This window comes from Mauremys mutica, chromosome 9, assembly GCF_020497125.1.
Source record: "Mauremys mutica isolate MM-2020 ecotype Southern chromosome 9, ASM2049712v1, whole genome shotgun sequence".
In the NCBI taxonomy this organism is placed as follows: Eukaryota; Metazoa; Chordata; order Testudines; family Geoemydidae; genus Mauremys; species Mauremys mutica.
This window is the reverse complement of record NC_059080.1, coordinates 90,562,839-90,585,628: the sequence shown is the minus strand read 5'-3', so window position 1 is coordinate 90,585,628 and position 22,790 is coordinate 90,562,839. Positions and strand designations below refer to the sequence as shown.

General features: G+C 43.4%; 1 protein-coding gene and 1 long non-coding RNA gene across 3 annotated transcripts in view; one reads left to right on the top strand and one right to left on the bottom strand.

Moving 5' to 3' along the window:
• Positions 1 to 5,273, bottom strand: part of LOC123377620 — a 34,388-nt gene extending 29,115 nt beyond the window's left edge. For both annotated transcript variants that reach the window (XR_006582255.1, XR_006582256.1), the window contains exons 1-2: positions 5,221 to 5,273; positions 4,626 to 4,716 (exon numbers count right to left, since the gene is read on the bottom strand). This is a non-coding gene — a long non-coding RNA (uncharacterized LOC123377620). The remainder of the gene's footprint in view (positions 1 to 4,625; positions 4,717 to 5,220) is intronic.
• A 7,629-nt stretch (positions 5,274 to 12,902) lies between these two features.
• Positions 12,903 to 17,420, top strand: GHSR (growth hormone secretagogue receptor). The gene is made up of 2 exons (XM_045031268.1): positions 12,903 to 13,716; positions 16,986 to 17,420. The coding sequence occupies exons 1-2, from the start codon at positions 12,951 to 12,953 to the stop codon at positions 17,288 to 17,290; spliced, it is 1,071 nt and encodes a 356-aa protein (XP_044887203.1). The 5' UTR covers positions 12,903 to 12,950; the 3' UTR covers positions 17,291 to 17,420.
• The last annotated feature ends 5,370 nt before the right edge of the window (positions 17,421 to 22,790 follow it).

Below are 22,790 nucleotides of genomic sequence, written 5' to 3'. Positions count from 1 at the left end.
TATATACTTCACTTGATCTTCGCCATATTAAATTACATTATTATTTATATTGCTGTAGCATCCAGAAGTCCCAAACAGGCCCCACTGTGCTAGGTGCTGTACAAACATGTAAAAAAGCATAGTCCCCACCCGGAAGTTTTAAAGCTCATGCATGCTTTTAGATTTAAACCAATCTCTAAATATTAGGGATGAAGAGGAGACCTAATGCGAGGAGCAGATTATTCCACATTGCTTTAAGGTGAGATTTTTGCATCTTCCTCTAAAACATCTGCCACTCTCAGAGAGAGGATACTGTACTGGTGGGGCCATGGTTCTAATCCATTATGGCAATTCCTATACTCCAGAAGAGCATACAGATGAAGAGGTTACTGTCTAGTTTGTCCTAGTCTCTCAAATCTGTAACATAGAAGCCTCTAATCATTTTCATTGCCCTTCTCCAGAATTTTTCTGCTTCTCTTTTGTTGCTCTGAAGATGAAATCACCAAAACTGAATGCCATATTCAGGGTTAAAAATGTACCATTAGTTTACATAGTAGCACTGTAAATTGTCGGTTTTGTTCACTCTCCTGATTAACACAGTCTAATACCTCCGTTGATTACGGCTGCACAGTGAACTCAACTGTCTAAACCAGTGGTTCTTAACTTATTTATGCAGCCCACAATGGGCAGAGGCCAGGTGGCAGGGCAGCAGTAGCCCAGACTCTGACCCTGGAGGCCTACTGCCCGCCCCAGACTTCTGACCTCACAGGTCCAGTCAGGAGCCCTGGAGCCCAGCCTCATGGATCCGGCCGGCTGCCCGACCCCGAACCCTGCCATGCAGCTGTCCTGGACTCCTGCTTTGTGGGGCTGGGCAGCAGCCCTGGATCCCCAACCCCTCGGGGCCAGCTGGCAGCCTCGACCCTGGACCCCCCGACCCTGCCACGCTGGGCGTCAGGCAGCCTGGACACCACCATACGGGCCACCTTTAGCACACAGCTGAGCTGGGCAGCAGCTGTGTGCTAATTGGGCACCAGGCGGGCCACGAGTTGAGAACTGCTGGTTCTATACCAATTCCAAGATCCATTTCCTGAGTGATTTCTAATTTAGAATCTCTCCAGGTATTTCTTTCCATTAATCTCTTCTCAAATTCATATGGACAACATGAAATTGTATCAGGAACATGACAGTAATGTTGTCTTACTGGTTATGGTCAGTGCATTGATTCCTGGTATTAGGGCTGTAATTTACGGTGTGCATCTGCTTTTTATGCAGCGTCTCATTTTTATAGGCTGTTCCTATCACATTTAGCATAATTTATATTCTTTCTCTATGATGCACATATTCCCATTCCACTGGCAGGGAAGTCCTAAAACATATGATATATATATATATAGCACCAACAGCCTTAGCAACTGTTAAGGAACCATCATTTTTCACATTCTTACATGTGGATGTAGTCACTGATGATTTTATCAGACCAAAGTCCACGTCACCTATTTCTCTCAAATGTACTTTTGGTTTTGTCTGTTTAGAACTCTTTCAGATCACAGTGTTCTCTTTTTTCTATTAAACCGTCTGTACTTATTCCCTATAATCACAGGGTGATGACAAAGCAGATTAACTGCAGATTTCCATTTCTGGTGAACTCAGCCAGCAAGCTACTTCTCTCTATCCAATATGAGAAACAGACGTACCAACAAGTAAGTATGGCTGGGCATGATTTATTTTCCAATCTGAGCCTGAGCCTTTCGGCACTAACGCAATACAAATAAAATGTAATAATAAAATACACAACGTCAGGTGAAGACCTCTAGCCCTTGTCAGTGCCACCTTCAATGTTTCAAAGTTTGTTGCCTTGTGACTGCAAAGCGTTGTGGAAAGATGCTGTGCATCCTAACAATAGTCACAACTTTCTATCTGGGATGCCAAGGGAAGAAAATATTATTGGGTCAAATCCTGAAGCCCTTACTCTGGCAAAACTCTCATTGACTTCCGTAAGAAATACAATAAAATCTTCCATTACTCTTTTCCGCCGTAAGTCATTTAATATTATCTCTAGATTTTTATTTAACTGAGAGTAAAAATCAATGTTGATAAATTGGAGAGGGTTCAGAGAAGAGCCACAAAAATTATTAAAAGATTAGAAATCATGCCTTATAGTGATAGACTCAAAGAAAACAGTCTATTTAGCTTAAAGGGGTGAATTGATTAGTGTCTATAAGTATCTACATGGAGAAAACTATTTAATAATGGTCTCTTTAGCAGAGAAAGGTATAACACGATCCAATGGCTGGAAGTTGAAGCTAAACAAATTCAGACTGGGAATAAGGCATGAATTTTTAACAGTGTAATAGACCACTGGAATAGTTTACTAAGCATCATGGTGGATTCTCCATCGTGGACAATTTTTAAATCAAGATAGGATTTTTTTTTAAATTATGTGCTCTAGAAATTATTTTGGGGAAGTTATATAAGCGGTCAGACTAGATAATTGCAGTGCTCCCTTACGGCCTTGGAATCGATGAATCTATGCAGTACAGCCCTGACCAAAGAACCACAGCCTCCCTCTCCAGCTTAGTGAGTAGGAAGATAAGTGATGGAAGCATTAGTATGACATGGCCTATTAGCGTAATGGATTAAAGCACTGCAAAGAGGTAAAGTTAAATTAGTGGTGCTACAACAGAGCATCACTGCTTAAATAACACCATTTCTAAGTCTCTTTGCAGATGTTTACCTCCATATAAACAACTGTGGAGTCACTCAAGGATATTCTGTTTTTTTCATCATCATGTTAAAGTACAAAGATTTTGTTTGTTGTTAGTTATGAAATGGTTTATTAGTACTTTAAAAGCATATGTCAGGTTCTACCTGATTGTCCTTAAAAGAGCCTTTCCACTTGATAAAATATATAATACAAGTCCAAACATATTCTGCCCTTTGATATAATCAAATATCTGCCTTTTGCTTTTCTGTGAATTGTTGTAGATATGTCATTTTTCAAAGGGAGATTTTTCCCTCCCAGTCTGTTTTTTCCATTTTCTTCATCTTCCTGCAATAAAGCCACAATCATGCCATGTTCAGAACTTTCAATGATTCCAATGACAACAAACTGTGATGTAAGAAGCAAGAATTAGTACTTTAGTGGATGAAAAGAAAATGGAGAAAACATCAGGGAGAAATAAATGGAAACTCTCTTGCAACCTTAACTCTAGTGCTTGCTGCACAAAAGCAGCACAGATATTTTGAGAGTAAACATATTGTATGTAAATGTACATTGTTGTGGGTTTTTTAAATGTTGTGTCTCATACATCCAGTTAATGGATAGAACAGTGAAAAAACAGTGCTTGAAATAAACAAAAATTAAAAATCTTTGCAATTTTAAACAGTGATGAATTAACGTTTTCCCTTTTCCTGGACCAGCACTAAAAATATCGCCCTCTGCTGCTGCTGCAGATAAAAGCAAGTAAATAAATATTTGGGATCTAAACCAGATTCCATCAAAGTCAATAGCAAAGCTCTTTACCACTGCACTACACAATTCCCAAAGTATATGCATGAATGCATGAGTCAACGGAGTTGTACCTGTTTACACCACACCTGAATTTGACCCACAATCGCCAAGTGCTCAAAAGTCCAGCAAGGAGATCACAGCAAACACATGACCAAACCAAACGGAAACAAAAATTGTTATAAAAAATCATCTGTGCATCCTCTTTGCTCAGTCTCATATTACTGCTGCCCTGGGTCTAGCCCTGATTAGGTAAAGCAATTTGAAAACCTCTGGAGTCATGATATTGTTTAAGCAACAAAGGCTGGAATGCTGTTAAATCCAATGAAATTTTGTATTTATGACCCAGTCATGCCATTATTCTACATAAATCAGTAAGAGTTCTGTGGAATGATTTCAGGATCAGGCCCATATTCAAGCTCCACCTATACAGATGCATCAAAGAGAGGATGCTGCCTGGGCACCCTCTTGTGGCCCCAGAGCAGCCTTGCCAGTGGTCCTTTGCCTTCGTTTTCCTCCTCACAAACCCATTTATCCATTCTCCTCTCTTCTTGGGTTCTGCTTTATGAAATTAACAAACATTCAAAATAAAGTTTTCGAGTCCGTCCATTCTCCCAGGCCTTTCTTACCTTTTGTATCACTTCCCAAGTTTCACGTTTCTGTACTGGAGTCCTAGCAGCCTCTGTATTGCTCACCCCCACTGCCCAGTCTCCCTGAGAACTGTGCAAGGCCAGCAGTCCAGTTTCTTTCTGCTGCTCTTATGATTCCTGCTCAGGTGTGCCTCCTTAGTAATCAGGGTTGGCTGGGCCCAGGCCTCTAGCTCTTAAGGTGCAAACCACCCTGGTAGAAAGTGGCACAGACTTGTAAGCATTAAGTCCCTAAAACACAGAGAATTTCCCTGCGCTGTGTAGCATGTCATAAGGTGATGTATAACATCTGAAAAAAATACGGATTTTTATCTATGCTATTGAATTATAATTGTATACAACATTTTTCAAAATCAGGTATGTGCCCATCTTTCATTCCCTTTGTGCCTAAAAGCAAAGGGGATGATTTAACCATATTTATATATAAGCTATTACATACAAATGATCAAAGCTAAAAGAGCAGTATTTAGGTTGCAAAGTCAAGCACTCACCAATTAGGACATACCAATTCGCGGTTGCCTCCACAATCTTAATTCTGCCCCCTGTGTAGCTCGAGCTTGCGCACTGAAAGAGGCTGGGGTCCTGTGGAAATAATAGCATGTGATTATGTATTTAAAGACTCTCATGATATACCCAAGGAGGCTGAATTAAGGTTGCACAGGCAATCATAAATTTGGCATTTCCTAACTTTTGAGTGCTTGACTTTGCAAACTAAATAATGTTTTTAACATAGTTGTTTTTGTTTTGTGTGTTTGTGTACACGTGTTTGAGTGTGTTGCGGGGGGTGGGGGGGCTTCTTTAGCCTTCCCTTCCCCTGCCTCAACCACTGGGACTTGGGGAGTTCCAATCCTATGTAGTGCCCGTGGGAACAGGGGGAATATGTGCAGGGGGGGGCTAAGTACTCAGTGAGGTGGGGGTTGAGATATGTGTTTGGGGTGGAAGCCTGGCCTATTTCCTTCCCCATGTGGTGCACCCAAGGGTGACATAGGTTACTAGGGCCACACGATAGGTCAGGGGAGTGGGGAATCCAGCACACATATTCACCCTGCCACCTGCCATACACACAACTGCTGTGACAGCTCCCACCTATTTCCAGTACAGTGTCTGTCTGATGCTGAGGTTTTGGCAGCAGCATGTGCCCAGCTTTAGAATGTTCATGTGTTCCATTATTATTTAAGCAAGCTGTCACAATTATCCTGAGGAACAAAAGTAAGAGATCGGAAATGGTGATTTTTGGCAGTTTATACCTCAGCAAAAGCTGAGCAGAATTTCATGAGACAAAGAAAAGGCACATTAGTAGCCTGAGGGCATTCTTCCTGCCAACCATCAAAGGTCTGCTAAAAACAATGAAGGTGCAAGAACGTCTCAAAGAAAATGTTGCAAGAATTCTTTGTATTCATGTAATGTGTTAGACAACCTAAATGTAGGGATCACTACCAGTTCCCCTATTATATAGAGCTATATGATTTAAATTAGATTGGACACAAAATAATAATATGAACAGTAGGGAACAATCCTGCATTAGCAGTATGTGGACTGGATGATCTGCTATATCTTTTCCATTACTAATGTCTATGATATAGAGTGCTTCAATCTACCTAAGGCATAACAAGAACTGATGGCAGGAAGTGGAAATTTATAATGGAAATAAGGCATATTTTTTTAACAGAGAAGGAATTAATCATTGGAACAATTTACCAAGGGTTGTGGCAGATTCCCTATCACTGGAAATTTTTAAAAACAAGACAATGTTTTTCTAAAAGATATGTTCTAGTTCTCCCACAGCTATTGGATCTGAAGCAGGAATTAATACAGGAAAATTATATGGACTGTGTTATGCAGGAGGTCAGACTAAACAATTACAATGGTCCCTTCTGGCCTTAAAATCTACGAATCTATGATGCTTAATAGGGTTGTCAGGTGTCCGGTTTTCAAGTGGAACATCTGGTCGAAAAGGGACCAGGCCGGCGGTGCGGACCAGGCCATTAAAAGCCCAGTTGGCAGTGAAGTGGGGCTGGCAGACTCCCTGCCTGGTTCTTGGTGGTTTCCAGGAAGCAGACAGCATGCCCAGCTCCTAAGTTCAAGGGCGGCCAGGGGGGCTTCACACGCTGCCCCAACCCGCAGGTGCTGCCCCAAGTGCTGGCTCCGCAGCTCCCATTGGCTGGGAATCACAGCCAATGGGAGCTGCGGGAGCAGCGCCTGAAGATGGGGGCAGCGCATGGAGCCACCTGGCAGCCCCTCCGCCTAGGAGTCAGAAGGATATGTCACCACTTCCCAGGAGCTGCCTAAGGTCAGTGCCACCCAGAGCCTGCATCCCAAACCCCCTCCTGTGCCCCAACCTCCTGCCCCAGCTCGGAACCCCCTCCCACACTCAAAACCCCTTAGTTACAGCCCAGAGCCCCTACTACACGCCAAGCCCCAGCCCAGAGCCTGCACCTCCAGCCAGAGCCCTCACCCCCTTCCTGCACCCAACCCACTGCCCAAGCCTGGAGCCTCCTCCCACACCCTGAACTCCTCCTTTCTGGCCTCACCCTGAAACCCACTCCCCCAGCCCAGAGACCGTACCCCCTCCCACACCCCAATCCCCTTCCCCAGCCCAGAGCCCCCTCCCACACTCCAAACCCCTCATCTCCAGCCCCACCCCAGAACCCGTATCTCCAGCTGGAGCCCTCACCTCCCCTCCTGCACCCAACCTCCTGCCCCAGCCCAGAGCCCCCCTCCAGCCCCCCAAATCCCTCAGACCCAGACCCACCCTGGAGCCCACACCCCCAGTTGGACCCTCACTCCCTGCCATGCCTCAACCCCCTGTCCCAGCCTGGTGAAAAGGAGCGAGTGAGCGAGGGTGGGGGAGAGTGAGCGATGGATGGAGGGGGATGGAGTGAGCTGGGGCGGGACCTGGGGGAAGGGAAGGGGCAAGGGTGTTTGGTTTTCTCCAGTTAGAACGCTCACAACCATAATTAGAAAGGCAGATGAATAGAGAGGCAGCTAGATGCATGGAAAGATATTTCTTCAAATCAACCACCACGGATTTGCAGCTGCTTCTGGGGTGAAATCCAGCAATTGTCAAATAGCTCAGAGGAACATTATGCTACAGTCAGAACTGAATGATATTGACTCCAACTGAAAGTCCAAGAAGAGTTTAGGTAGGTAAAGCAAACTTAAGCAAACTGGAATATGGTCAGGATGCCATAACACCCCTATGATTGCAAAAAGTACTATGGAATCTTCAGTGACTATAAGTGGTCAGGGCTCTGGTATTATGTGTCATCTGAAAGAAGTCACTTTCAGAGGTATAATGCCCGAGTACTGTGTGGTGCTTAGGCCCAAGTCCTAGACCAAGATCTGTAGATATTGGATAGTGACCTTAACAGATGCTGCAGAGTTAGCAATCTAGCTTTTTATCAACTGATAGTAGGAAATCACAAATTTTGGGGAACTGTGAATTCTGTGATGTTGGGGTTTTTTTTGTTTCCTGCAGCAAAAAATGCCTGTAGGTTGTCTGATTATGGAGATACTTATTATTATATAATAACTAACACAATGCTGCCCTGTTAACTAATGATGGGAAAATACCTCATTACTCAAAATCAGGTGATTGTCACTGTTTGGGGATCCTACTGTTCAAATTCTCCTTCCCCTAATACAAATAACAAATGCATCGCAGGACTTCCACTCCAATTGGCAAGACCCTCTCCTTCATCACTGCACAAACTTACTTTAGTCTGGCATTTGGTGACCCCATGGTGTCTTTGAGACAGCCAGTTGTCCAACTTCTCCATTCAGTCCCTTCAGAAAGTCTGACAAGTGAACCTATTCTCTCCCAGTCCACCAGGAATCTTCAAAAGGAGAGGGTCTGCCCTACAACTTGCAGTGAGACCCGTAAATGTTCACCACAGTCCTGCTGTTACAGGTTCTCCATGTTATGCGGCTAACGTGCCTCAGAATGTACAGGGAAAAGAAGCTCTGTGGACACTGTCACACTGTCATTAGTAGGTACAATTTACCAGGTTCTACAACATTACAGAAGGAAGCAGAGCTGCATTTGGTTTTGGGTATCACTCTTCATACAGAAGGGATAAAATCTTCTTCCCATTTAAGCCAATGGGAGTTTTGTCATAGACTTCAGTGGGGCCAGGATTTCACCCCTGGTACCCTTAAGCACTTTACTAAGTGGTTGCCTGATGGTAGAGGAAGGGGATGGGGAAACCAGTGCCCACAAAATAATGCAAAAGGGAACAGGGCACGCTTAAAAGGTAAACTTAAAAGAAAGTGATACATCTGGGATATTATTATAGGGAAAATCTATTTCTTTCCGTGCATGTGTAAAGCAACTACATTAGAACCTCAATTTTACAAACAGACCAGTTACATGAACAATTTTTCCTGACTGGAAAAAAAATCACATAACAAATGTGGTGCTGATGAAGAACAAGTTGACCTCCCTTCACATTCTGATGCCTTCACTGCACTTGAAATGGCTTTGCAGTGGTTTGAAGGACAAGAAGAAAGTGATGCAGTTAGGCAGCAGCATACAGTGATTTTGAGATGTTAAATTGTATGTACTCCTCAATCTCAATTACTTTGTAGAAAGGAGTCAGAAAGGAGAAAGGGTAGATCTACTGTCTGTTAAAAAGTCAAGTGTTCTATGAGGTAAGGTAATTTTCCAAGCATTATGCACTACATCATTCCCTCCCTCAGAAGCACTTATATTCATACAAATGAGGACATTATATAGACCGTGTATGTATTCACAGGGGATATATTGTTGAGTTCAAATGACTTCAGAGATTCTTCTGGGTAAACATTTGGATTAGGGGAAACAAATCCTGAGAGTTCAGATTCAAGTTTGCCTGGTGTCTGCATGGGTCTAAAGGAGGAGATGATGTAGGGAACCAAGAAACAATTGCAGTCCCTCTTAGCACCTCCTGGGGCATAGCCAGGAGTGGGATAGGAGTGATGAGGAAGAGCCAGGGTCATGTCAGGCTTGCCCTGTCCCCCAGCACAATGGCCAGTAGAAATGTAGATGGGGAGAACATTGAACCCCTTGAAGGCATGCTCCCACTGTCCACCTGAGAGCTCTGGGAGTTGGTTTGCCATCCCAAAACTCCTCCTGCATTGCCTTTTGGCTAGTGCTCATCGGGCACAATATGGTCCTTGTATTTAGGAGCACCTCATAGTTTGGGAAGCATTGGGTTAGATTATATATAACAGTTCCAAAGTACCCATAGGCCAGAAAGGACTGTGACGGGAACACATTAATCAGAGTCTCAATATATGTAAATAATTTCTGAGGGTAATTACTGTAGCTGCAGTGTATGTATCCTCACTAAATTTGTTAGTCTCTAAGGTGCCATAAGTACTCCTGTTCTTTTCACTATGCACTGTATTCCTAGATATACCTGCTAATGAGGGACTCCAATTGCAAAAATCCCTTCACTTTATATAGCAGTATTATAAAGTTTCTAGGTGCCCCGTAGTACCTTCCATCTCTGGAGATTGCAGTGTACTTTACAAACTTAATAGACAAACTACACACAGAGACCACTTAAACCACCAATAAAGTGCAGTCACCTGTAGGTCAAAATGTAGCAGCTGCTCAAGAGATCATAACCTCCCTTCACAACCACTGATGTCAGGATCTGAAGAATATATCTTATTCAGTTGAAAAACTGAGGGGAATGTAGACAGCCCCAGAATGTACTTAATAAGCCAAAAGAGTATTTATCTAGGACACTATTCTAGTGAAAAGTGTTGATACCTCAGTTAGAAATCCTTTCCTAAAGATGACTTGTAAACAAACTGTAGAAGATATTGGGCCAGATTCTCAGCTGGTTTAAATCAAGGGTAGATCCACTGACTTCATGGAGCTGCACCAATTTACATAAGCTGAGGAACTGGCCAAAAAGGTTTGTTTAATTAACATGAACCTCAATTTTTGTATTCACTATTCCTAACGTGAACTATTTGGTCATACATTGACACCTAGGGCCAGTTGTTATTTTGCAGCACACAATGGTCACTTGGAATTTCATGGTAGCAGATCACCCTACTCTGGGGCCCATAAACAATTCATTCTAGCTGATGGCAATAAAGAGCTTGTGACACACATCTGAGAAGTCTGATTCCACCCTTCTAACACACACTAGATTCTCTCACTCTCTAACAAACAACTAGTTTATCATGATACATTTCTATCAGGTTTGTCTTGAACAGAGGGCAATATGCATCTAAAAGGAGGATTTGTTTTAAAACCAGTTTGTTCCTGGGTAAACACAATCCCGCTTCATCACTAAGGAGCAGAGAATCCCCCAGTACAGTGGGGGAAAAAACTTCCAGAGCAATAGTAGTTCCTTCCTTCCTTGTATGATTTACTTTTAAAAATTTGATTTCACAAGTTCACTGCTCAATGTCATTAAACTACAGATCTCAATTAAGAGAAGAAAACATCAGACTGCCTTGTTCCTTTACCAGGAGTCACATAATCCACCTACAAATTCAGTCATCATGTCATTTGCACCCTAATGTGTATCCTCCTCTTCCTCTTGGGAACCCTCTTGTAACAAGCTTAGCAGCAAAAACAGCAAGACACATTCACTGTGGCCCCAGGCTGCACCAGGTTTTTACTGCACACATTGAGGAAACAAACTAACCTAAACCAATACCTAAGGAAATATCAGAAAGTTAGAAATCAATTACGAGAACTATCTGCTCCTTACTGCAGTTTTACACGTGCAGATTTGATTTGCTGAACAAAATTATGTTGCCCATGTGGTTCTTTTCTTCTCTCTGGCCTCCTTCCAGCAGCTGCGGATCAGTTGTACTGCAGCTCTTCAGACATTGACACATGGGGCTTCTTTCACTGACCTCTAGATTTCTTTCCCTGAGAACTTGGGCACTCTTCCTATCCAGGCCATTGCTAACCCAGCACACAGCATACACTGTCTGCTCCCCTCCTCACACACCCATTTCCCCCTAAAATATCCCAAACTTCTGTCTCTCTCGCAACATCTTTTACACACTCTCTCTTCACAGATACTAACACTGCACCGAAGCACACTCACCCCTCTGTTTGGCACCCCCCCACACATGCCCACCTTCCTGCCTAGCACTCATACACTGTTTGCATGTACACACACACACACACCTCTCTTTTCAACCACACTGACACCTCATACACATCCACACATATTTTTCTGACACATCCATGCTCTGTCTACAAAACCCCTCACACATAGCTGTCTCTTTTCTGGCACTTTTGCACACTCTACGCTGACTTTGTCATGAACAATCTACCTTTATACTCACACTCAGCTCTTGGTTTGACTGAAAGCCATTGAACAAATCCGTAAACCCGGTATATGATGGAAACCTCTTCAATACAGGGGGTGCTACTGCACCCCCAGAACCCCTAGTTCCAGCATACCTGCCCTGTCCACTGACACCAACACACTCAGTACACCCCTGCCCGCTGACACTGACATGCACACAATACACGCCCTCCTCTGACAGGACACATATGCATGATACACCCCTCTCCTCTGACACAGACACACACCCTCCTCTGCCACCAACACACATACAATATACCCCCCTCCAACAGGACACACACACAGTACACCCTTTTCCTCTGATGCTGACACACACACAATACACTCCTCCTTCTGACACTGACACACACCCTTCTCTGACGGTACACACACAGTACAGCCCTCTCCTCTGACAGGGACACAACCCCTGTATACCTCCTCTCTCTCTCTCTCTCTCACACACACACACACAGTACAGCCCTCTCTTCTCTCACACACACCCACCCTGTACACCCCCTCCTCTGAGACAGACAGACACACACAGAGTACAGCCCTCTCCTCTCTCTCACACCCCCTCCTCTGACACACACACACACACACAGAGTACAGCCCTCTCCTCTCTCTCACATCCCCTCCTCAGACAAACACACACACACACAGAGTACAGCCCTCTCCTCTCTCTCTCACACCCCCTCCTCTCTCTCTCTCTCACATCCCCTCCTCTGACACACACACACACACACACACACACACACACACACAGAGTACAGCCCTCTCCTCTCTCTCACACCCCCTCCTCTCACTCACACACACACACACACACAGTACAGCCCTCTCCCCTGACAGGGACACACCTTTTCCTGACACAGTCACACCCTCTCTCCTCACACACTGGCCCCCTCCCCCGGTCCCAGCGCCGCCGGGATCTCCGCAGAGCGCGGGGGGGAGGCGGGCTCGCCGCCAGGGCCCCTGGCCCCGGGGGAAGAGGGCGGCGCGGGGCCGCTCCAGCTGCTCCCCCCGGCCGCACCTGCGAGCGCAGCAGCCCCCCGGTCGGAGCCCGGCGGCAGCGGAGCAGAGCGGCTCCGGCGGCGGCCCCGTCCCGGATGGCTGGGCCGGCGGGGATGGAGCTCGGAGGGAAGGTGAGCCTGGGAGGCAGAGGCAGCTGCAGGTACAGCGGAGAACGGGACGGGGGCTCAAGCTGCTGCGGGGGCAGCCACCGATGGGGCACCGGGCACCTGCAAGCCGGGGGGACGGGGAGGGGGGGAGGTCTCGCACCTGGTGCGGAGGCCAAGCGAGCTGAAGCCCAGGGCTGGGGGCGCAGCCGCCTGTGGCCGAGGGGTGGCTGGTGGGGCTGGCTCGGTTGCCCCCGTCTCTAACCCTGCGCCGCCCGCCTTTGCTTCCTTCCAGCACCTCGGCGCCGCGGGGCTGCCCGGGACGCGCTGAGCCGCGGGGCTGCGCGCTGAGCCGCGGAGCCCGCCCGCCCCCGGCCGGCGCGGAGTAGGCGGCAGGATGTGGAACCGGAGCGGCTCGCCGAACTCCAGCGCGCGCGCCCCGGGCGACGAGAACGACACCTGGCCCGAGTACCCCGCGCACCTGTTCCCAGCCCCGGTGCTGACGGGCATCACGGTCACCTGCGTCCTCCTCTTTGTCGTTGGGATTCTAGGCAACCTCATGACCATGCTGGTGGTGTCCAGGTTCCGGGACATGCGGACTACGACCAACCTCTACCTGTCCAGCATGGCTTTCTCCGACCTGCTGATCTTTCTCTGCATGCCCCTGGATCTCTTCAGGCTCTGGCAGTACCGGCCCTGGAACTTCGGGGACCTCCTCTGCAAGCTCTTCCAGTTCGTCAGCGAAAGCTGCACTTACTCCACCATCCTCAACATCACCGCCCTGAGCGTGGAGCGGTACTTCGCCGTCTGTTTCCCCCTCAAAGCAAAAGTAGTGATCACCAAAGGGAAAGTCAAGCTGGTCATCCTGGTCCTCTGGGCCGTGTCCTTTGCAAGCGCGGGACCTATTTTTGTCTTGGTTGGGGTTGAGCACGAGAATGGAACGAACCCCTTGGACACCAACGAGTGCAAGGCTACGGAGTATGCGATCAAATCAGGGCTGCTCACCATCATGGTCTGGACCTCCAGCGTCTTCTTCTTCCTGCCTGTGTTTTGCCTGTCTGTGCTTTACAGCCTTATTGGGAGGAAAATCTGGAGGAGAAAGAACATGGGACCAAATACCTCTATCAGGGACAAGAACAACAAACAAACTGTGAAAATGTTAGGTAGGACTTTATATTAATTCCATGTTACTGTTGGGCGTGTGTGTGTCAGAGAGAGAGACATTGATGGTGCTTTAAAGTGGTCACTAAAAGTGAAGTATTTATCGACCATTTTTACGATATGGCTAAAGTTTATAGCAGCAATATAACAAAACGCTTCACTGTGACTTATACCGGCGTCTCATGCAAAATAACTTGGGCAGATATTAATATATCAACCTCTGATATTGAAAAGAATAATAATGAAAAATATGAATATTACAATCACTATTACACTGAAAATTCCTGAACCTCTTTGTAAATAAGTTAAAGGTACCAAATGCCAGCTCGAGGAGGATTTGTATTTATCCACAAAACTAAACCCTTCTGAAAGCATGACATTTGGCTGCAGGGGAGCTAAACAGAATAGATCGATGCATGTAGAGAATTATGGGAATGTCAATTTCTTTAAGCCTGTTGAAGAAAACTAACAAATATAGTTAATTAATGTAATGAAAACTAAAGTTCTTACTAAGGAATATTCTCTTTTAGAGTCTGTGATTCTGCTCCCATTGAAGTCAATGGCAAAACTCCCAGAACAAGACCAAGTCATTAGCCCCTGTCATTTTTAATTTAGTATGTTTAAATATTTTCAGTAAAATAATATTTGCTTGTAAAATATGAACCTTAACATACAGATGGACACATCTTTAACTCTAAAGAATCTGACCCCATAAGCACTCAATGTCAGTGCAGTTAACAGGCATCCCACATATGGACTAGATCCACTAACACAGAAAAAGGTAACCCTTTCTGGCACCATCAGTTTGAAAAAAATTACCATCAGTTTATTGGTAGAAAATTACAAATTCTTGTATTATTCTATCAGCATTGATCCTGTGCAAGTAGTCCTTTCACATATGAGTAATCCCATTGATTTCAGTAGGTCTATTCATGTAGGTAACTTTTTTCTCATGTGAATAAGGTTTTGCAGGAGACAGCCCGACTTTACTAAATTCAACTAAGTTGGAGTTATTGGCCAAAGAGCTGCAAAGTGTGGCTGCAATAGGCCCCATGTATCTAAATTATTAACTGTATCTAACTGATTGTTTTATTCATATTTTTTTTAATTTACTAGGTGACAACATGTGTGATAAAAGCTGTGAGATACTTTGTGTACCTTGAATTACATTTTAGGATCGATAGAATACTTCAGATGGTTTGGCGTTACCCTGGAAGTAACTCAGATTTTTGTTTCCTGATCTAAATTTTCAGAATTGTGAGTTTTTGCTTATTACAGGAAGAAAACCCTCCATACCTCATTTCCATATTTATATTTCTAAAAGTTTAAATATACCAATTTCCAATCCTAAATTACTTACCTCAATCCTAAAGCACTGCTGCAAACATTAATAATATTTCAAACACCTTGCTTCACACCGCATCAAAGAATGAAAGGACTGTGGCTAGAACCTTTTATTGGACCAACTTCTGTTGGTGAGTGAGACAAGTTTTTGAGCCACACGGCGCTCTTCTTCAGGTTCGAACTCTTGTCCCTCTCACCAACAGAAGTTGGTCCAATAAAAGATATTATCTCCCATACCTTGTCTCTCTAATATCCTGGGACCGACACAGCTACAGTTACACTGCATGTGGCTAGAATGTCCTTTAACAGAAAGACAACATTCTCTACCTCATGAAAATCTACCGAAGGAACTCAATAATACACGGTGTGTAATGCCCTCAGCTTCCATTTACTTGAATTTTCTGTTTAGAATTTCAGTTGGACAGCTTTAAATCCTTACCAGTTCTGGAGCTGCAAATAAAAGAAGAGCAAAGGCCAACAATTCAAAATTATCAAAAGGCAAAGTTAGGCTTCTATATCCATATTCAAGGACCTAAAAAAGTTGTCTGGCTTTCAGACATGCCTAGCACCCACTGATCCCAGTAAAATCAATGGGACTGAGCATCTTTGAAGAGGCTAAATATGGATCAGCATACCTAAATTCAGTCCAGTCAAGCTGATTTTTCATACGTATCTTATTTTTTTAAATGTTGGCCTTGGTTTATAATAGTAACTCTGATTCCTTAAGACTCGGTGAGGGAAATATTACTGTCCCATTTTACAAATGGGGACTCCATGGCAGAAGCTAGTTAAATGGTTTTCCCATAATCAAGCGCTGTCAGCAGAGTTGGGAGACTATGATTTCTCGCTGTATGTTCATTTAAACATAGGAATCCTCTTTTGAATGTTTTGTGAAAAGCTGCTGATAATTATCTCCTTTCCATTGCTTTTCAATCACACTTTATAAATATTATTTCAGCCATGGCACAACACACCGAGTATTTCCTGGCCCCATTGATGTCAGTGGCAAAACTCCCATTAAATTCATTGAGGCTGGGATCTTATCCAGATAGGATAACAAACAAAATGAGTTTTCTGGTACAATCAAATAAGTTAACTACTGTACCTAATGAAAAGGCTGTTAAAAACTCTATCCTGAAATTCTTTTTTGTGTGTGAATAGGGCTATTCAAAACAATTTAAAAAGTACTGTTGAAACAATAATGCGAGATGAACCGATAGAAAATATTCCCCACTTCCTAGGAAGTGTAGAAAGCAAAATGGGCAAGAGCTCAAGTTTTCAGATACATATTTTTAGCTTTGCTCTTCTTAGGGTAACTCATTCTCAAGAGCAATATATAAGCCAGAAGGTTCATAGGATGGATTATGCTTGTCTCGGTGGCTTTTTTTATTGTCTTTCATTATCTTGCGGATAAATCTTCCACAGCTCCAGATTCATTTTCCCTTACTTGGAGTCCTTTACCCAGATTCAATATAGCTCTATGTCCTTATACTTTTAATGATAAATTTCAGTTCTAAAGCCATCAGTTATATTTATGAGCTTTGTTAAACACTGTGTATGTTACTCTTAATTATTCTTAATGTCATTGTTTTCTTCACTATATTGTTCCTGCAATCCTGTTTTAGCAAAAAACTCAAAGTGATGTAGTTGAAAACTATTGTACACTAAACTCAGCTGTGATTTATATATTAAATATAGCTATATATTTTACTATATTATTATTATTGTTATTGAGATATATAATCTACCATTAATAATGTAGATATTAATTTAGGAAAAACAAATAAAAAAACCCAAATAAATTATGATCAGCTTTTTACTTTATGCAAATCAGATTCTTTAAATTTCACTAGTATTAAAGAAGTATAAGTACATTTAATTTTAAATGACCTATTGTTTTAATATCCTTCTGCTGTTTCCATTTCAGCTGTGGTGGTGTTTGCTTTCATACTCTGCTGGTTGCCTTTTCATGTAGGACGATATTTGTTTTCCAAATCCTTTGAAGCCGGATCCTTGGAGATAGCTGTGATCAGCCAGTACTGCAACTTGGTATCCTTCGTCCTCTTCTACCTTAGTGCTGCCATCAACCCTATCCTGTACAACATTATGTCTAAGAAGTATCGAGTCGCTGCTTGCAGGTTGTTTGGACTCAAAGCACTCCCAAAGAACAGATTCTCTGTTACAAAGCAGGAACATTCTTGTGCTTGGACAGAATCTAATGTGATTACATGACAACCTATATCAAGTGCTAAAGCATCACTTACCAATATCTCACAGAAAGCCATAACGAAAGAGAAAGATATTCAAAGCAAAATGTAAAGCAGTATTTCTGTTCATCAGTGGGGCTTGCTAAAAGATATGATGTAGACAATTAAAGGTAAGAAAAATGAGTTGAGCACTGATCAGATAACAGGTGATCCATGCTGACAGAACTCTAGTATTATTTTCCTGCAGCTTTTGGTGCCTATGATTTTATATGAAGACACTGGCAAGGGAGCTGGGCTTTACCATTAAAAAGCAGGATGCAACCCTGTCCACCTTACTTATGTGACTTCATTGGGAGCTAAGGAGAGCAGGATTTGTCCCGTGATAACCCACATGTCAATGGAATCAGGATAGCAATCAGATCAACTTCACTGAGAGTTTTGCCTAAGTAAAGATGAGGCCCTAGAAGTAGTTTAATTCAGCTGCCTTTTGCAGGTAAACATTGAATTTGTTGTGCTATGCCATAATCATGGTCAAAAGCATTCAAGGGGAAATGATTTATGAAAGAGAAAGGAATAAAAGTGGAAAAGTTTTAAACATGCTAAAAATCTGTGGCCTTTAGATCATGTCAGAACAAAAGGGAAATAAAAACAATACCTTAGGCAGAACTGCCTTACAAAGCAATTAGGGCAGTACTGATTTTTTTTTTAATGTATCAGTGTGGCAAGGACAGTATTGACATCAGAATCACAATGATGTAGTAAGGAAAACTATTGAATGCAATCCCCACCAAAGTGATCTTTTAAAGAAGAAATATTCCTTAGCATGGTCTTTTTTTCCACTAAAAACATTAAATTGCAAATCTCACCAAAATGCAATTGAAAAGATAGCTATATCATCCATACACTTTCTTTGGCTTGATTGTAAATACCTTGATGTCTTTGAACTTGCAAGCTTTATTGCTTTAATATTGTAACAAATCTGTGACTAGCTAGGAACTGTCCATTTGTCACTGTGCTGAATACCATGGCCACTCAGAACTTGGTTACAGGGAGGGTGATTAACCATTGGAATGAACAATTTACTAAAGGTCATGGTGGACTCTCCATCACTGGCAATATTTAAATCAAGATTGGATGTTTTTCTTAAAAATATGTTCTAGGACTTATTTTGGGGCAGTTCTATAGCCTGCTATATACAGGAGGCCAGATCAGATGGTCAGATCAGATCACATGAACTGAAACTCCTGTCCCAAAAGCACAGCTCCCTTTCATCTAAAGAATATCAGTTTGCTGTTACCAGTATAATGCCTATGACACACAGCTGAGCAGTTCTGATTCCATCCAGTAGAGAGCAGTGATAAACATATATACAGAGTTGCTGATCTTTAAAACCCTTGAATTCCATTGATTTTTGTAACTCAGGTCTCTTTTTCCAGTACTGTCCATCTTTTATGCTGTATGCATGTCCTGTACTGCCTCTGCCGTTATGTAGGCTTATACAATCTAATAGCATGCATGTGGAATAGTAGATTTATACTTATTTTGTTTCTTGTATTTATTACTGGTTGGCCCATAGCTTGCTCCACTTAATGAATTATCTGTCTTGTCCAAAATTCCTTTAAGGATAATGAGCCATATTCTGCTCTTTTACACCTCCAGTTAATGGAACAGCTCGGGTGTAACTAAGAGCAGTATTTGGCCTAGTCTGTATCTACTGTATGTTTTGCATATAGATTGTTTGTTTGAAAAGCATTAAAGTTAAGACTGCTTCTTTTGGGATGTGACACCTGAGTCCATTTTGTGGCCTGATCCTGCACTTGCTGAAGCCAGTGAGCATCTTTACTGTGAAGTAATTGGATGAAAATGTATAGGTGAAGAAACAAAAGCAGCTTGGGGTTTATAACCATCAAAGATGCAAAGGGTTAACAAATTAAAAACTCAAGGATGAGGCAAGCCCCTGACTGTTTGACACCAGTTCATGTTCCATTAGTATGAGACAAGCAGGTAATTGACAGACTAGACCAGAGGTGGGCAAACTACACCCTGCAGGACCATCCTGCCTGGCCTCTGAGCTCCCGGCTAGGGAGGCTAGCCCCCGGCCCCTCCCCCATTGTTTCCCCTTCCCCGCAGCTACGCCGCTGTGTGGGCAGCGTTCTGGGCGGCGGAGCTGTGCACTCCTGCCGAGCAGAGCGGCAGCATGTCTGGGTCTGGCCGGCGCGGCAGCCAGACATGCTGCTTTGCATGCTCTGCTCGGCATGGTAAGTGGGCCAAGGCCAGGGGGTTATATAGGGGGTGGAGGGTCCTGGGGTGGGGGGCAATCAGGGGACAGGGAGCAGGGGGTGGTTGAATGGGGCAAAGGTTCTGCGGGGCGGGGGTCAAGGGATGGGGAATGGGGGGGGGTTGGATAGGCGTGGGTTCCCAGGAGGCCTGTCAGGGTGAGGTGTGATTGGAGTCGGGGCAGTCAGGGGACTGGGAGCAGGGGGGTTGGATAGGGGGTGGGGTCCCGGGAGGGGGCAGTTAGGGGTGGGGGGGTCCTGGGAGTGGGCAGTTAGGGGACAAGGAGCAAGGGGGTTGGATGGGTCAGGTGTTCTGAAGGGGCAGTCAGGGGGTGGGAAGTGAGAGGAGGCAGATGGGGGTGGGGGCCAGGCTGTTTGGGGAGGCACAGCCTTCCCTAGCAGGCTGTCCATCCAGTTTTGCAACCCCAATGTGGCCCTCGGGCCAAAAAGTTTGCCCACCCCTGGACTAGACTATAGAATTGTCTTTGAGCTGGTCTCTAGCAGCATCTCTGCTTTGTTGTTTTTTTTCATTTTTCTGTTGAGAGAGAAACAGGGTTCTGGTTAGACGCATCATACAACTCAGGGAAATGAGAAAGTTGGGGATCTTGAAAAGACTGTAAAGATATTATCTGCTCACAAACTATGTTACTCTGTATATGAATGGAACATACCCATAAACATTTCTAAATTTAACTGTGTCTGATAGTATTATGCGTGGACAGAAAATGTAATACATTTATGAGAAACTTCCCAATACTACTGTTTACACTATTTGGGGAGGGATGGGAATTAGAAAAATTTCTAATGTGTTGCTTTTATTCCCATGGTAAAATATAACTATTACTCAGATTCATTACTTAGCATAAATAACTTCTTGCAAGTAAAGTTTGAGCCTGAGTCTCATTACACTAAACCACTTTACATTGCCAGAATGTGGTAAAGTGGCCACAGTGCAAATAAGAATAAGGCCTGGTCTACACATAATTTTTATCCCATTACAACTATTTCAGTTAGGATGTGATTCTTTTTAGTGAAATTGTTATACTGGTAAACCCCTTAGTGTGGATACAGTTATACTGATATAATAAAGGTTCCTTTTACTGGCATGGCTATTTCCATTCCTTTACAGAAATAGCTCTACCAATAGAAAGCATATTTATATCTATATCACTGAATCCGTATGTGGGGGGTGGGTGGGATTGTATCGCTTCAACTGTACCAATATAGTTAAATTTTTGTGTGTAGACAAGGCCCTAAGACCCTAACTTTTGAATCACAGATGTCAGGAATGATGGTTGTAATGAAAAAGTAGTACATTTCTTTCTCTCTATTATACAGTTCATGGCCTTGCTCCAGCCAGGTGCTGAGCACTCTGGCCCTGATCAGCAAAACACAGGCACCTGCACTTTTATTAACTACAAGAGCAGCCTGCTCAGCCTGAGTCTGGTCAGACTTTTGGAACCATTTAAGTTCTCTCTGGGCACGTTCAGTCACTCCCACACTAACATTATACCCTCCCATTTGCTTAGTTGCTTCCACACTAGTAGCTTTTGATACCTATCCTTACAAAAACTCCGTCAAAGTCAAAGAAGCTACACCGATTGACACTAGGTGACAGTCTGGCATTAATAATAGGGTTGTGTCATTTGAGTAGATACTGGAACGCCATTATTTCAAGGGAAATAGGAACTGCCAGACTGGATGAGATCAATGGTTCTTGAAGTAGTCCAAGTATCCTGTAACCAAACGCGGCTAGTACCAGAGGCTTCAGAAAAGGTGCAGCTCACCCCCAATCCCCGCCCCCGGTGTGGATGAATAAGGAATAGCTTGCCCATTGGGAGAGTTACTGCCTAGACCAGGACAGGTAGGCTATGTCTTCACCGGAAAAAAAAAAAAGGTAGGTTTCTAAATTGATACAGCATTCCCCAGGTAAAATCTAGTGGAGAGAAGGCACAGGTAGTTTTTACTTCAGTGTAGCTCATTGAGGCCAGTCCTAGGAGCACAGTATAAGGTTAATGAGTTAATAGGTACCTGTGCCATGTCTAGGATTTTACATCAGGATAATTATCTCAAACTAACTCTCAGTGTAAAAAAGCCACCATCTTTTGCAGTGAAGACAAAGCCTTAGTTGTTGGCTTATGTCCTGAAGCATGAGATAAGAAAACTGAACAGAATTCTAAAGAAGAACTTATTTCAAATACCATCAGAAGGGAAAGTAGCTTAAAATTCTTTAACAAACCAAAGCAGCATCACTTAATGATTTTCCAAACAGCAAATGCAGCTGTATCTCTGAAAGCCTGCCTAGCCATGGAGTTAGTGAAAAAGAAGTGTATTATTGAGTGGCAGAGTATAGCATACAGATGACACAGCAGAAAGCAATCTTGGGCTTGGTCTACATACCCCAATTGACATAGCTATACCAGCAAAACATTAGTATTAATAAAGCTCCTTGCCTATGGTTAATCCACAGGCAGAGTAGGAGGATCCCACTACATCTGCCCAGTGGGAAGCAAACTTTGCCATTTCAAATGGAAACATTTCCAGGAAATGCAATGAGTTGAAATTTGCTGCATTTTAACTCTCCTATCTGAGAAGAACCCACATAGGGAGCAATTTGCCCATTAGACTAAAGGTTCATTCATTAAATGATACAGCGTTTAAATGCTTTTCTAGCTCTACATTGTTTATCATAGTTTTACAAATAATGAGGAAAAATTTGCCTGCATTTTATTTCTCAGTGACAGGTTAAATTGGTGATGAAATAGGTCCCAAGCACTTTACTGGAAAGCTTCATTGATTTTATGCATGTACCTTTCATGAACTCAAGCACAGGACAGAAAAACATGTCCTATTGTATTGTGGCCAAAAGTATTCCATAAGAATAACACTTAAATATCAAATTGCATAAATAGGCATTGAGAAATAATACGACAGTGGTTTGTGTGTCAAATGGACTTGGGAGTGTAGTTGCTTTTCAACATACTGTGATTGTAAACACAATCAAAAGAAGCAAAACCTGAACAGTAAAGTTGATGCTGCTGAGTTTACACCAGGAGTTGGCTGCAATATAGCTTTGCAACACAAAGTAGTTAGTGCTCAAATAAAAATGAAAATTTTCATTTTAACAAATTTCTATTATTATGGTTGTTCGTTAATGATGTTTATTACAGTAGTGCCTAAAGGCTAACCAGGAATGCAGCCCCATTGTTTTAGGCTCTGTGAAGACAGTCCCTGCCCTGATGAGTTTAC

Coding starts and splice junctions, on each gene's coding strand:
- GHSR (XM_045031268.1), top strand. CDS start 12,951: ATGTGGAACCGGAGCGGCTCGCCGAACTCCAGCGCGCGCGCCCCGGGC. Junction 13,717..16,985: donor ACAAACTGTGAAAATGTTAG/GTAGGACTTTAT, acceptor TTTCCATTTCAG/CTGTGGTGGTGTTTGCTTTC.